Here is a 13445-nt window from a genome sequence, read left to right as displayed (position 1 = left end):
CACTCTATATGTTTCAAAGTGCTGAGGATGGGAATAAAAGCAGTCAATAAAAGCACACTCACCGGGTCTCTGCCTCATATGAGGGGTTAAGTACTGTAATAAAATGAAAATGCTGGCTGCAGACCTTGGCAATTCTGGCCTGACAGCAATCAGAGTCAGGGAGAGGGACCAAGGCAAGCCGGCGGAACGGAGAGGGGGGACAGAGGGGCGGAGGTGGCTGGGGGGGTTGCGGCGTCAGGCAGCCTGTGTTAATGGGCTGAGCTGAGAGCCCCGCCACTGGGCCCTGGACTCCATCAATATTACAGTACACAGGGCGAGGGCATGGAGAGGAGCAGATCAAATATTTATCACAGCCCCCTCTTACCTCCATTCTTGTTTCTGCCTCTCCTCATTCCTGAAAGAAGAAAATGTATACAGCAAATGGCCACCGCTTTATGCAGTTTTACAGGGAGGTACGTGTGTGTGTGTGTGTGTGTGTGTGTGTGTGTGTGTGCGTGTATGAGTGTGTATGTGCGTATGATTGGATATCTGTGTGAGGCCATTAATGAACTGGACCTTTAGCCTGTCGGCATCATTGACCTGCGGTGTGAAGGGCTCATAGGTAAACATAATCCAAAACTACAGGACTGTCAAAACTGCCTTTATGGAGGCCACAATAGGAGCCAGGGGAGATGAAAATGGACCCACGGTAGGGCCCAAAACCCCATAAGAGACCCATAGCACCGAGTGGAGGCTCTGTGCATGAAACTCCTAACTCCTAACTCCTAACTCCACAGGACGTGAGACTTAAGGTAAGAGGTGTAGCTGTGTTTGTGTGGTTTAGGGCCACGTCCCAGCCTCAGCTGTCATTTTATTCTGTTGCTGTGATTAGGGTGTTTCACAGCACAAAGGGGCAGTGGCAAGGATCAACACCAAGGACTGAGACGGTACATGACGCTCATTGAACAGCGCCAAAGCATGCATAAAGTGCCACTGTGAACATTAACAATTGGGCCTTTGTCAGAAGAATGTCTGAAGTGCTTCCAGTCACCTTGAGTGAGTCTCAGTGGAATTCTGCAGCAAACAATGAGACACAATGCAGAGAAGAGAGGCCGTCAATGGATTTTGAGTCTCTTTTTAAAAGATCTGTGCTTCAGGCATTTCACCATTTTCATAGGTGCAGCATCTTCCCCACCTTCCCACACTACACCAAGGGCACCAAGGATTGAAGAGTGCCACCTGCTGGCTAAACCCCCAGATCATTATGAACTGTGAAAGCTGTACAGTAAAATATCAGTGGAAAGCAGCCCCCACCATGCCTGCCAGAGCAATATCTATGTCCTCAATAGCTGATGTGCATGTTTTGAAGGAATAGCTATTCCTGAAGCACTAGCGGTTTTATAATTTTGTACACCATTTTGAATATTCTGTGTACCAAAACAACAATCTTTCTTCAGCGCAATTAATACCTGTGGTGAAAGCTTTTGACGCAAAGTAAAATCATAAAGATGTAACTGAATATATAAAAAGAGTGCGATCTATGGGGGATCACAGTATGACCCAGCCCTTACTCAGTAAGGTTCAGCATGGGCAGTACCAGAAGCAGAACTGTTGGGTCAATCATTCCACTTTTTCAGTAAAATGAGGTCAAGGCATGGGTGGCGGAAGACCTGAGCCACCATAGAGGCTGCTACCGCCTCTGCGACAAAGAGGGGAGTGTGAAATGAATTTATTAAAGTAGCGCACCAATTAAAGTATCCACAAAATAGGAGAGACCTGTGTGTGAATGAATGTGTGTCTGACATCAGCCCCTACCTGGTTCTTGTCATTCAGGTATTGAGCCATGTTTTTATTCTGCCAGGCCTGGTGCCACAGCTCCCTTTCACAGTACTGCAGAGAGAGAGGGAAGGAGAGAGAGAGAGAGAGAGAGAGAGAGAGAGAGAGAGATCCAAGGAAAGAAAGGGCAGGAGAGGAGGAAGGCTGAGTTTGGTCTGAAAGGAGAATGTTGGTGTTACCAGCTGGGAGGTAAAGAAGAAAAGATAAGGGGAGATCTAAAGAGAAGAAAAGATGAAGGGATATCTTGACCTGAGCCTTAATATTACACAGAAGAACAGAATCAGAGAAAGAGAGAGAGAGAGGGGGACAGACAGAGAGGGAAAGGAAGGCAGAGGCCAGCTGAGAGAGAACAGTGGAGACAGGCAGGGAAGAGGATGCAGACCCACAAAGGGCCAAAATCGGTGACCGAAACACAGTTTGCTAATTATCCAAAGCAGACTGTTAATTAAGTAATTAGCACCTGACCCTAGCAGGTGTATGACACCTGATAGGCGGTCTGTGAGGTTGGTGAACACAGGCGCTCTGAGCCTGACACCGTTCAATCACTGCCAATCACTAGTCACTCCTGCTCCTTGCTCACCTGCACACCAACAGCTGTTCTCAGTGACTTTCTTCTTGTCAGGATGCTTCAAGATGTCCTACAATTCAGTGCCGCGTACAAGTCTGTGCTATGTCAATGGCAAACAATAACCAAGAGTCCATAACGGTGGAGCACAGTTTGTTCCACTGGGGTATGGTGGGTGTTGTTGGCCAGGGTCTGCTTGTTTCACCGCTATGACACCCACTAGTGGTTTGTGGGGCATCAGAGAGTGACTTGAATGACATAAATGGAGATGCACCAATTATACAATCAGCATTCGCTTTTCTGTGGTGAACTGCGGTACTTGTAGTATAATAAATACCTGTTGGCTGTGTACAAATAAATCAAAGGATTGCAATCAACTCACTTACATGCTTCTGTGTGGGCACAGAGTGTATTGCAGAAGCATAAAGAATAAACTCTAGTGTTTAAAAGATGCCTGTGACCAGGTGATGAAATCAACACTAAATGCATTCCAACCAGGAACTACCTCATACACCATTCCCAGCATGTGACATTTCTCCTTGACTACCTCATTAGTTGTACCTCTCTTGAGACAACTTTAAGGATCTGAAGCGTGCGTAGACCCATCTATTCATCAAAATTTTCACTTCTGACTTGTGGTGACATAGAAAGCCAAAGCAGGAAAGTAAAAACATTATCACACCAATGACAAAGGTGGTGAGAAGCATTCAAGTTCCTTTGGGTGCTTTGTGTTCTAAAGAAACTTGTAGCATTGGAGAAGTGAAAGCCCTCATCTTACGGATTACTTCTAACTACAATGCTCCCTCCCTTCTTCACGATATGCAATGAGGAAGTCCACAGTGAGAGTTGGAGGGGTCGGGGGGGATGAGATGCAGGCACAGGAATAACTTCTTGGCACAGGCCTCTCCAGCCAGTCTTCATCTCAATTTGGAATGCATGCTTCACGGCTTCAGTCAAGAGCCCTTTTCAGCTCCTGAATCTTCAAGTGAGTCTGATCTCCGTGACAGCTGTAAGCAGTACATGAACCACACAATCTTTACAATCTGACTTATTGTCAGGGCTGCAGCTGTGCTGACAGTTCTTCTTGGGGGGGGGGGAGTCAATCGGAAAGAACTGAGAGTGCAGTCTGGTCACCACAGAGTTTGGATAAAATGCCAGTGGTGGGTAATAAAATAAGCTTATTTCATAAAGTGCTTGTGTCTGCTGTTTATATCGGGAAACAGCTAGGCAGCTTATATTTCATTCTCAGACACGATTTTCCCAAATTGAAGGTTGTTATGAGCATTTCAAATCTCTGCAGGTTATGACTGTAATCCAAAAATGGTTTTATAGAAAAAAAACAGCAGTATATCCACTAAGTAGTGCTTAATTCTGCAAGTTTCAATATTCTGTGAATTGTTTCATTCAGTGCTGGCTTCTTTGGCACCTAACCTTTTATTCATTGACTGTGTCCACCCTTTGTGGAAAACAGTGAATTGCATTTGATTTCATATTATGACTGCTATAACTTCTGAATGTAATCATTTTTATTACTTCATTTTTTCATTTTTCACTAATGTCTTCTGATATATGTGTCTGGACTACTAAGTTTGTTGGACAGTCAAGAAGGCCAAAGCACCTCTACCTCTAGTCTGGAACTGGTTTCTTAGACCAGATGGCAGAATATTACTCTTTTATTTGAAGCGTTCTTTATTACACTATGTATTGAATAAACCTTGCTCCTTATGCCTGTGTCTGGGACCATCCCTTACACAAAATGTCTCCTTTCCAGAACAAAAAAACCTCACCAAGAGAAGAGTTGGTCTGGGTCAGACACGTACATACTACACACATACTAATGATGCAGTGAATAGGCAGAGGAATGTCCCTGCATGCTGTACATTGAGACAGCTTATATCCAGTGCTGGTAAGTGTAGAGAAGCCCCTTCCAGACCACTAGACTGCATTTTGTTCCTTCATCCACAAAGTACATGCAGATAGGAACCATTCAGAGGTTGAGAGACATCCAAGCTGTTGAGTCCCCTGAAGCAGACATGATGTCTGCTGGGACACCCAGTGAAGTTATGTTTACCTGTCTTTATATGCCAAAATACCTTCCTGGAACAAGAACTCGCCTAAAGAAATGGCTAATCCTACATACTGGTATGTTGTACCCTGTTGGATAAGTAAACCTCATCACCAACGGTGTCTGAGAGAGAAATGTTGATCACAAATTGTGCAGGTTTTTCATCTCGAATGCCATTGGTTACGCCTGATTTGCTACCTCATGATGAACTAAGAGCCTGTCATCAGGAGGCAGGGACACTGTGAACTGTCTGTGAACTTACCAATTGCAAGGTAATGGGCCCAGACAGAGCCATACAGGAGGGACAGATTTGCTTGACATAAAATCTTTAGAGCACCATGAACACATGACTTGACTGAACTTTAACAGCCAAGCTCAAATCACATGGGAACATTACACTCCAATGTATGCACTTTTGCCATGAACAGTGGCTTCTTTCACCTGTCAGTGATACTGTTCCATCTCGATTTGTTTTGAGAACTTGCTAATGTCATGCCCATGTCTGTTTTTTCTTCTTTGGGTCATCAGAGTGCACAGTCAGATCTGATCCCTCTTCTACTAGAAATGCACCATCGGCAGTTTCAAATTTTCGACTGTCTTAGTGACCCAACCCTACTGCCACTTACGTAATGTCAGCAGTAACTGGCATGTCAAATGCTGGACGTTCATTGTTTTTCCATTTAATTTACGTTGCTTATTTTGAGTACTATTTTCCTTCTTAGCGGCCATCTAGGTTGCTGATGTAGTATAATGAAATGCTCAATAAAGCCTAATTCAAAAGTATAAGACAATACTCAAAGTAATGATGTGACACGCAATGCATAGCACAAGTAAATACAAATATTGCTACAAATTCGAGTACAAAACGTACAGCCAATGATGTCGGGAAAACAAAGTGGTTAGGCACTCTGACGAAGCAAAAATCTAGACAATACTCTCTAGTAAGAATACCGTAGATCGGAATTTATAAAATAAGTCGCGCAAAACTGCTTGGTAAATACCTACCCTTCTAAATACCATATAATTGCTTAAGCCAAATTTCTTCTTGGCTATGTTTTAATCATGCCATATATACCTACGTGTGCAAATAATACTTATCCCAACTAGCTATACTTTAAGAATATGAGACATCAGGTTAAAGTCCCTTTTTCGAGAGAAATAAGCGTGTCATATGACCATGTGCGAACATATGCGGTAGTTACTTCCTCAGTTCGTCAGACCCTCCTATGTGAAGGCTTTTGCGTTCTTTGTTCTTTTACCCCTCGCATTTCTAGTCTTGTCAGTTTCTGTTCAAGAGAGTGTAAACACAGCACAGGCAGCGAGACGGGGCTTGCCCATGGCAAGCTCAGGGGTGAGAGACACACGGAGGAAAGGACGACAGAGACGGGACATGTGTGGCGCGGTGTTGTTCACGCTGCTTCTCTGCGTGCTCAGGTGCGCTGAGGGCGATAATCCGAGTAACATCGTGGTCATTCTCACCGACGACCAGGACGTGGAGCTTGGGGGAATGGTGAGAGCCTGGCAATCTAGACAAACAACAACAACAACAACCCCAACAAAATATATATGTACATATACACATACAATACTGAGCCAGAGCACATGAATGGAAATATTTGTTTTGACATAGCCTACAAGGCGCTCTAAATTCTAGAATGGGCTGGTTATAACACTTTTATGTTGACCATTGTTTGAGTTGCATAGCTTTACTCGATGTAGTTTATTCGCAGTTTAAGTTGTGAAAATACAATTGGCTGCTGTGTTTATTCTGACCTTTCTTCTACACCCAGTTTATGCGTGTGACTTTAGTTCCTATTACCATCTAAGCTTCCTGTCTTTTGCTCCATATTTAACTCCATAGTACATGCTGCAGCTGTACATTCTTGATGTTTGCGTATGGCCAAACATCAAGAACCAGGATGAGTTTCACGAAGATACACTCATTTCAAGTGTGCAATTGTGAATGTTACAGAAGCAAGCTGATACTCATCATGGATGGAGCACCCAGAGATACTGTGAAATGCACTGCTAACCACAGAAAACATGAGCAATGGGAACTGGTATAATCAAGTCGAAGACAGGTTACCTGCCCTGATTGTTGCATGAGAACTTGTTACATTGCATTGTATTTGCTGAGCAAATGCTCTTATCCAGAGCAACTTTCATAGCTTGACATGTTATCCAGCTGGGTATTTACAGAGCCAGTTCAGCTTAGCTCCTTGCACAAGGATACAAAAGACAAGTTCAAAAATCAAACAGGCAGCCCTGGGTTACAAGCCGTATTCCGTAACGCCATGCTGCTCTGCTACCTCTGTTTGCAGTGAGGTGTTTCTGATAATATATCAGACAGTGGGGGTGTAAGAAGCCTATTTGAACCGGGCTCTTGAACCTGCTGGTGTGAAAGTGAGGCGCTCTCTCCGATGCGCTTTAAATAGACACGGCCCACTGAGCAAAGGTGCGTGGGAGCAAAAGGAGCAGCTGTGTGCTCTTCCGTTTGGTTCCATTTTTGTCCTTGGTTTCCTCTCCAATCTGTTCTCCCTACACCCTCCTTAACCCTGTCCCCCGGATTTTCTCCTGTCTGTCCTTGCTGCTTCAGACCCCGATGAAGAAGGCCAGATCCCTGATAGGTGATGCTGGTGCTTACTTCACCAATGCGGTGAGTTTTTTTTTTTTTTTTTTCCGAGTCTTGACAAAGCAAATTCATTCTGAACCAGGGATGTTTTCTTTTGCGCATACAGTATGTACTGTCTGAACCAGTTTCCAGGTGATTTCCATTTAGATACCTACCTGTAATTGTTGATTCTGTCTGTCTTTCAGGAGCCATTTCTGAATCACTTTCCACATTTCTAATTTTTGATCAATGAGTGTGTGATCTTTCAGTGACTCTTTACCAGTTTTTCTCAATCTCAGTTCACACATGTTGTGTCTTTACTAATTTCCCCCCCATGCTGTCTCCACTTCACGCTCATCCTCTCAGTGTTCCTGGTTCAGTCTCTGGTTCCCCTCTTCTCCCTCCCTCTTTCCTGAGCGACTCCATGTTTTCTGTCTCTGGCTCACACTCCCTCCTCCTTAGTTCACAGTGGCACCCCTGTGCTGTCCGAGTCGGAGCAGCATCCTCACCGGAAGGTACCCCCACAACCACGGGGTCCGTAACAACTCCCTGACAGGCAACTGCAGCAGCCCGGCCTGGCAGAAGGGCCCAGAGAGCCTGGCCTTTCCTGTCTACCTCAACAAGCAACTGTACCAGACATTCTATGGGGGGAAATACCTCAACCAGGTCAGCTCAGCATCCCACTATACAGCTGGGCATCACAGTCCTCCTGATGGACAGATGGCTCACATGTGCATCGGCAAAGCATCTTATGCACACTGCAGCATGGCTCATGAGGAAAAAAACGCTTTGATTTTGTTGATTGGATATCCCTAAGGATTCTTTTTTTTACACTGGACTGATTATCTATACCTTGCCTCATACAATGAGGGCAGTCCCTCAGTCTACAGCTCAAAATTTGCACCTCTTTAGGTTCTGAGTGGCCATTTGAGTCCAGTTTATTTTTGATATGCTTCAGTGGCATGGCTGATAACTTCAGTAATTGCGCAGTGCATACATAGCTCATTCCCCTGGCACAGTGACAAGCTCTCACTTATTCTCCCCCTCTCTCCTCAGTATGGAAAGAAAGAGGCAGGAGAGGTGAGCTACATCCCTCCTGGCTGGGACCAGTGGCATGCGTTGGTGAGTCAACCCTTTGGTCAAGGTCTTACTGCCACATCTGCATTTTTGCCACCAGCACTTACTCCTTTCATATGCTATTGAATGCAAAAGGTATAATGATCTAAAGTAAACCAGTAAAAATTACCACAGATACAAATTTAAGGCACTTAGACAGTCACAATATACAGGCAGCAGTATAGTGCCAAATTCAGTCAGAGTGTATTTTCAAATACATATGAATTAAGTAGGCTCTGCATGACAGAAGTCTTGAGAGCTTGGTTGGGGCGTACATATAAGGGCCTCTTCCTGGTCTGGGACACCTTTCTCCTCCTATCTCATGCTGTGGATGAGTAGCTTCGTGATAACTGTCATTTGCCAGTACAGTTGGTGAACATACTGTTCCTGGTTGTAGGACATGTGCTTGTCTGTCTTCATGTAAATGGCTTATAAAAAGTCAGTTGTAAAACATTGATTACTGTCATGTCTGCAGGTGGGGGACTCCAAGTATTACAACTACAGCCTGTCAGTGAATGGCAAGGAAGAGCAACATGGTGATCGCCATGACCAGGACTACCTGACAGATCTCATTGTGGGTTCCCTATGCCAGAATCACAAGGGACAGGCAGCATGGGCACTAATCAGGGTTCTGTGACTTCATAGCCTAAAATTATTATTATTACACATTTTGACATAAGTTCAAGAAGAGACTGTGGCCTTATTGTTATGCTGTGATTGACCCGCCCCTTTATGCTGCTTTAACATTTATGCCTATACAAACACTTCATTGGTTTGGTTGATTATTAAGACTTAGTTAATCTGAATGGTCAAAGGTTCAAGCCAGTGATTTATGTAAATATAAAATCAGTTTCAATTAGGCTCTACCGGGCAGTTTGTGTACCAGATGTCTGTGTGTTGTAGTGATGTATTTGTGGAGTCAGGCATTGTAGGGTCGTTGCTTAGTGAATGTAAACCTGTATCACCAAGGCTGGAAAATGTTTCAGTCATATGGACTGTCTGGTTAATTTGCTACAGCGAGTCAGAAAATGAATACTGACTGGATGTGACTCTTTGTCCTGTACATACCACAGGTCATGTGTATACATTCTCTTGCATTTTTTTGCAAGGGCTGCTCTTTCATAGATGAACTATTAAATTAAGATGAACTCAGAAGGTTTTTTACAGGGGCTGCCTCCTGCATATTTGAGAGGTCTCAGCCTCATGCACAGCAATTTTCACACCCTGGCTCCTTTTATTTTTTCATTTCTCTGTAGTCATGAACAAAAGCTGCTTCAAAACCTGTTCAAACAAGGGAACGTGCCATCTTTCAAATATTTGTGTGGCTTGAAATTACTGGGGAAACATTTCTACCCCTTTCCTGTCCCTTGTTCCCCCTCCCAGGCAAACAGATCTTTGGAGTTCCTGGACAAACGGAGCCCCCAGCGCCCATTTTTTGTCATGCTGGCTCCCCCTGCGGCCCATTCACCCTGGACAGCAGCTCCTGAATATGAGGGTGCCTTCAATAACACAACAGCTCCCCGTGATGGTAGCTTCAATAAGCCAGGCAAGGTAACCTGACCACTCTGTCCTAGGGAGGTCGGGGGATGTGTCTGTGATAACCTCACTTACAAGCTACACGTCAAGCCTGCCTCATATAGCCAGCCTTACAAACCTGCACAAGGCAATGGCTGTGACAGCTATATTTCTGCTTTCAGCCTGGTCATTTGCATCAAATAAGCTAAAGGGGACATGCAGGGCAAATTCTATTCAGAGCACTGAGGCACAGCAGGCTGTAAGGTGGTGAGATGATAAACAGTCTGTCAGTTAGTGGGGCTACTTCTTCAGATTGAAAATTCATTGAAGTCAATAAATGCATTTCATTTGGCAAAGTGAATCTTTATTGTAGGTTTGGTAGCGGTGTGTTGCCATCCCTACACATTGTTTGGTACGCCACACTGTATAAGAACGTCTGCTAAGTGATAAAATGTAAAGTTGATGGAATGTCTTATTTCTTCATCATCAGTGCCATCTAGAGGGAAGGCTGGTCTATTACAGGCTGTGTTGCTGTGTGATATAAGGTGAAAAGCATGTGCAATGAAGAAGCCCTTCCCTTGTGCTACCATTTGTCTTTACAGGATAAACACTGGCTTCTGCGGCAGCCCCTCAACCCCATGTCACCTAATTCCATCAAGTTCCTGGACGATGCTTTTCGCAAGAGGTATGATGTGTAAGGAGGCCTGTGTTGGTTGTTCAGAATGTGGAAAGGTTACTGTAGTGCTGACGCTGTGAGAGGTAGTTGAGCAAATCATGTAAGTATGACTTCTGTCGCTGACTGCAGTTATTCACCCAACCTGCAGGTGGCAGACTCTGCTATCTGTGGATGATTTGGTGGAGAAGGTGGTGAAGAAACTGATGGACCTGCAAGTGCTGAACAACACATATATCTTCTACACCTCTGACCATGGCTACCATACTGGTATGTTAACTGTGTTCTCATTTCAACTTCTCATTTCTAATTTACATCAAGATTGTTTTGTCGTGTATCTCGTGTTTTTATCTGTCTTGGTGTTTGAGATATTTGGGGTTTGCTGCTGTGATTCTTAACTGTTTATGAAGATACTGTGTTTAATCAGCTTCATGAAAATGTGGCTATTTTAAAATGCCTGTTAATATGATTATTGCAACCATGAGAATAATTTATCCAAAGATAAATATATATGCATTTGTAAAACCAATCCATTTATCATCACCAAATCATTTTAAGTTAATAATTTGGCATTTTGTCACACTTCCAGTGTTTGCTTACAATTTGTCTATGAGTATTAAACCATCATTCTTAATAATTATCATTTATATATTCACTGTTTTACCATCACTGTAAACAGGATCCCAAAATAGTGTGACCTATATTTGTTTGAGTATTTCATTGTGAATAATTAATAAAGGTTCCTGATTTACTGATGGCAAAAGATTCTTCCCTCATTGCAGGCCAGTTCTCCCTCCCCATTGGCAAGAGGCATCTGTACGAGTGTGACATTCGTGTCCCACTCATGGTGCGCGGGCCAGGGATCAAACCCAACCAGACCCTGCGGGTGAGAGACAGAGGCCTGTGCAGAGCCTGGTAGTGATGACCCACTGTACAGCCTTAAAGAGGCTTCCTTATCTTATCAAGGCAACGTCACACTTCTGTTCTGTACACGAAAACCTTGTCGCTTCACACCTAACATGGAAGTGCTGATGACTCAAGATTAAGATCCTTCATTGCTTTTACTGTGCATTTCAGCTGCCGCCCTCATGTCACAACTGAGATTATAACCATGATTATAACACCGTCTGCCAGGCTCCTGTATTGAATATTGACCTGGCTCCCACCTTCCTGGATATCGCTGGGTTCAATCTGTCCACAGTGAACATGGATGGACAGTCTTTCCTGCACCATATGGTGAGTTGTCTGGATTGGAGGGGTCCAACAGTCTGTGCATATGTGCCTGAGGGCAAATGTGAATTTGTGAAGTATCTTGTGAGTACACCTTTATGTTTTACTCACAGGCCCCTTCTCTGCGCAATGGTACAACTCGTCCGTATTTTCTGGTGGAACACACAGGGGAGGGACACTCCGATTCCGATCCAGCTTGTCCTAAATTGGGCCCAGGCCTGTCTGTGAGTTCAGTTTCCCCTTAATTGCTTGCTTCCATGTATATCAGCCCTCTGACAGTTGTATATTGCTCTAAAGTAACAAATATTTATTTGGATTCAACTGAAAATATCTGAATAACTGAACTGTGCCAACCAAGGAAGGGTAATAGTTTGCTTGAATTTTTAAGGGCTGCATTTGTAAAAAAAAAAAAATAATAATGATCCAAAAAAATCCAAATTTTTGTAGTGTTAAGTCAAAATGCCTATTTTAGCACAGTGCAGTACAGAAATGTGAGAACTTCCAACTCCACTGCACTCTTGGCCATGGACAAAAGCTTAGCATCATGCTTTTAATATTCTCTTTCCATTGTTGCCTCTCTCCCTTGATCACTCTGCAGCACTGCTTCCCAGACTGCATTTGTGAAGATGCCTTTAATAACACATATGCCTGTGTGCGTATGCTGACTGACAAGAACTTGCAGTACTGTGAATTTGCAGACAGTGAGGTGAGCCCTCTGTGCCTAAGAAATGTGAACTGCAGAATTCAACATCAACATAAAAATTGTAGTTCTGGGTGTTTACTTTGTAACTGTTATAAGAATGTATATATGAATGAGTGAATGTGTATACAGTATATTATATGATAAAGGTGGTTTAGGTCTACCTACATTGAATAAGGCATGACGTCTGTGAAGACAGGAGCAGTGGTGGAGCTATCCATGTAGATCTTAACTAGATGAGAAATAGAAGTAGTTTTCATATAATTTGTAGTGCATTTGTGTCTGAAAAAAAAAAACACTTCTGCATCGATCTCACACACCAATTTGTTACTTTCTCACAGTCCTTTGTGGAAGTCTATGATCTGACCTCTGACCCGCATCAAATGGAAAACATATTGAAGAAGGTTGATCCTACCCTCCTGCAGACTATGAACCAAAGGCTGATCAAGCTGCAGTCATGTGAGGGAAGCACCTGCTGGAACACCAAATATTAGCCACAAAATATTGGCCCATCTGGACATGGATGATGTGATATATGTCGAGTACAATGATATGTTCAGAGTACTGTTGTCAGTGGTTCAATCGCCTGTCTCATAACAAAGGTTTGTTTTTATCACTATGGAATGGCATTTTGGTTTAAAAAAAAAAGCAAAAGGAGAGAAAGAATTAATTAAATACATATGAAATTAACAATTTCTTTAGCTATCCAGGTTCTCACATACACAGTGAAGTAAAATGACAGTGAATTTGGTGCATGTTTCAAAAAGTGGCCAATTTTAGGGACAAATAATTATTGCTGCTGTTGCTTTCTATTGCAGTTGTTTGCACATTCCTGATTTGGTGAAAATGTTTTTTAACACCATATTTTGATATTCTAATTAATTTTAGTTTGGATGCATCAGTTTGTGGAAAAATCATAGAATAGGCTTTTTTATGGAAGTGAAAGATTCATTGACTTAAATTCTGTCATGATTTTTTTTTTTTTTTTACATTTTTTCTTCCCTATGTAAGGAAGTAATGCAAAAGGATGATTGACATAATTTCAGTAATGTCACAATGTCAGTGTATTTCAGTGTAAGTATTTAATCACATCATAAAGGAATTTAGCCTCAAAATGATTTTTCAGTGATTGATACTAGATAATACATTCCGTTT

At 43.0% G+C, this 13445-nt stretch overlaps 1 protein-coding gene across 1 annotated transcript; it reads left to right on the top strand.

Moving 5' to 3' along the window:
* Nucleotides 1-5656: 5656 nt before the first annotated feature.
* Nucleotides 5657-13143, top strand: LOC118776851 (N-acetylglucosamine-6-sulfatase-like). The gene is made up of 13 exons (XM_036527449.1): nucleotides 5657-5955; nucleotides 7042-7101; nucleotides 7519-7722; nucleotides 8113-8178; nucleotides 8648-8746; nucleotides 9556-9723; nucleotides 10290-10372; nucleotides 10512-10630; nucleotides 11143-11246; nucleotides 11495-11596; nucleotides 11704-11814; nucleotides 12189-12296; nucleotides 12632-13143. Exons 1-13 carry the CDS (start codon nucleotides 5782-5784, stop codon nucleotides 12782-12784), a joined length of 1551 nt encoding a protein of 516 aa, XP_036383342.1. The 5' UTR covers nucleotides 5657-5781; the 3' UTR covers nucleotides 12785-13143.
* The last annotated feature ends 302 nt before the right edge of the window (nucleotides 13144-13445 follow it).

This window comes from Megalops cyprinoides, chromosome 4 (assembly GCF_013368585.1).
Source record: "Megalops cyprinoides isolate fMegCyp1 chromosome 4, fMegCyp1.pri, whole genome shotgun sequence".
NCBI classification, from domain to species: domain Eukaryota; kingdom Metazoa; phylum Chordata; class Actinopteri; order Elopiformes; family Megalopidae; genus Megalops; species Megalops cyprinoides.
The sequence above is the reverse complement of the archived record's forward strand: the minus strand, read 5'-3'. Positions and strand labels throughout refer to the sequence as shown.

Excerpts from the sequence above, each read along its gene's own strand:
- LOC118776851 (XM_036527449.1), top strand. The coding sequence starts at position 5,782 with ATGGCAAGCTCAGGGGTGAGAGACACACGGAGGAAAGGACGACAGAGA. Across the intron at positions 8,747-9,555 it reads ACTACCTGACAGATCTCATT|GCAAACAGATCTTTGGAGTT; the intron begins GTGGGTTCCCTA and ends TCCCCCTCCCAG. Across the intron at positions 11,247-11,494 it reads AACCCAACCAGACCCTGCGG|GCTCCTGTATTGAATATTGA; the intron begins GTGAGAGACAGA and ends ACCGTCTGCCAG.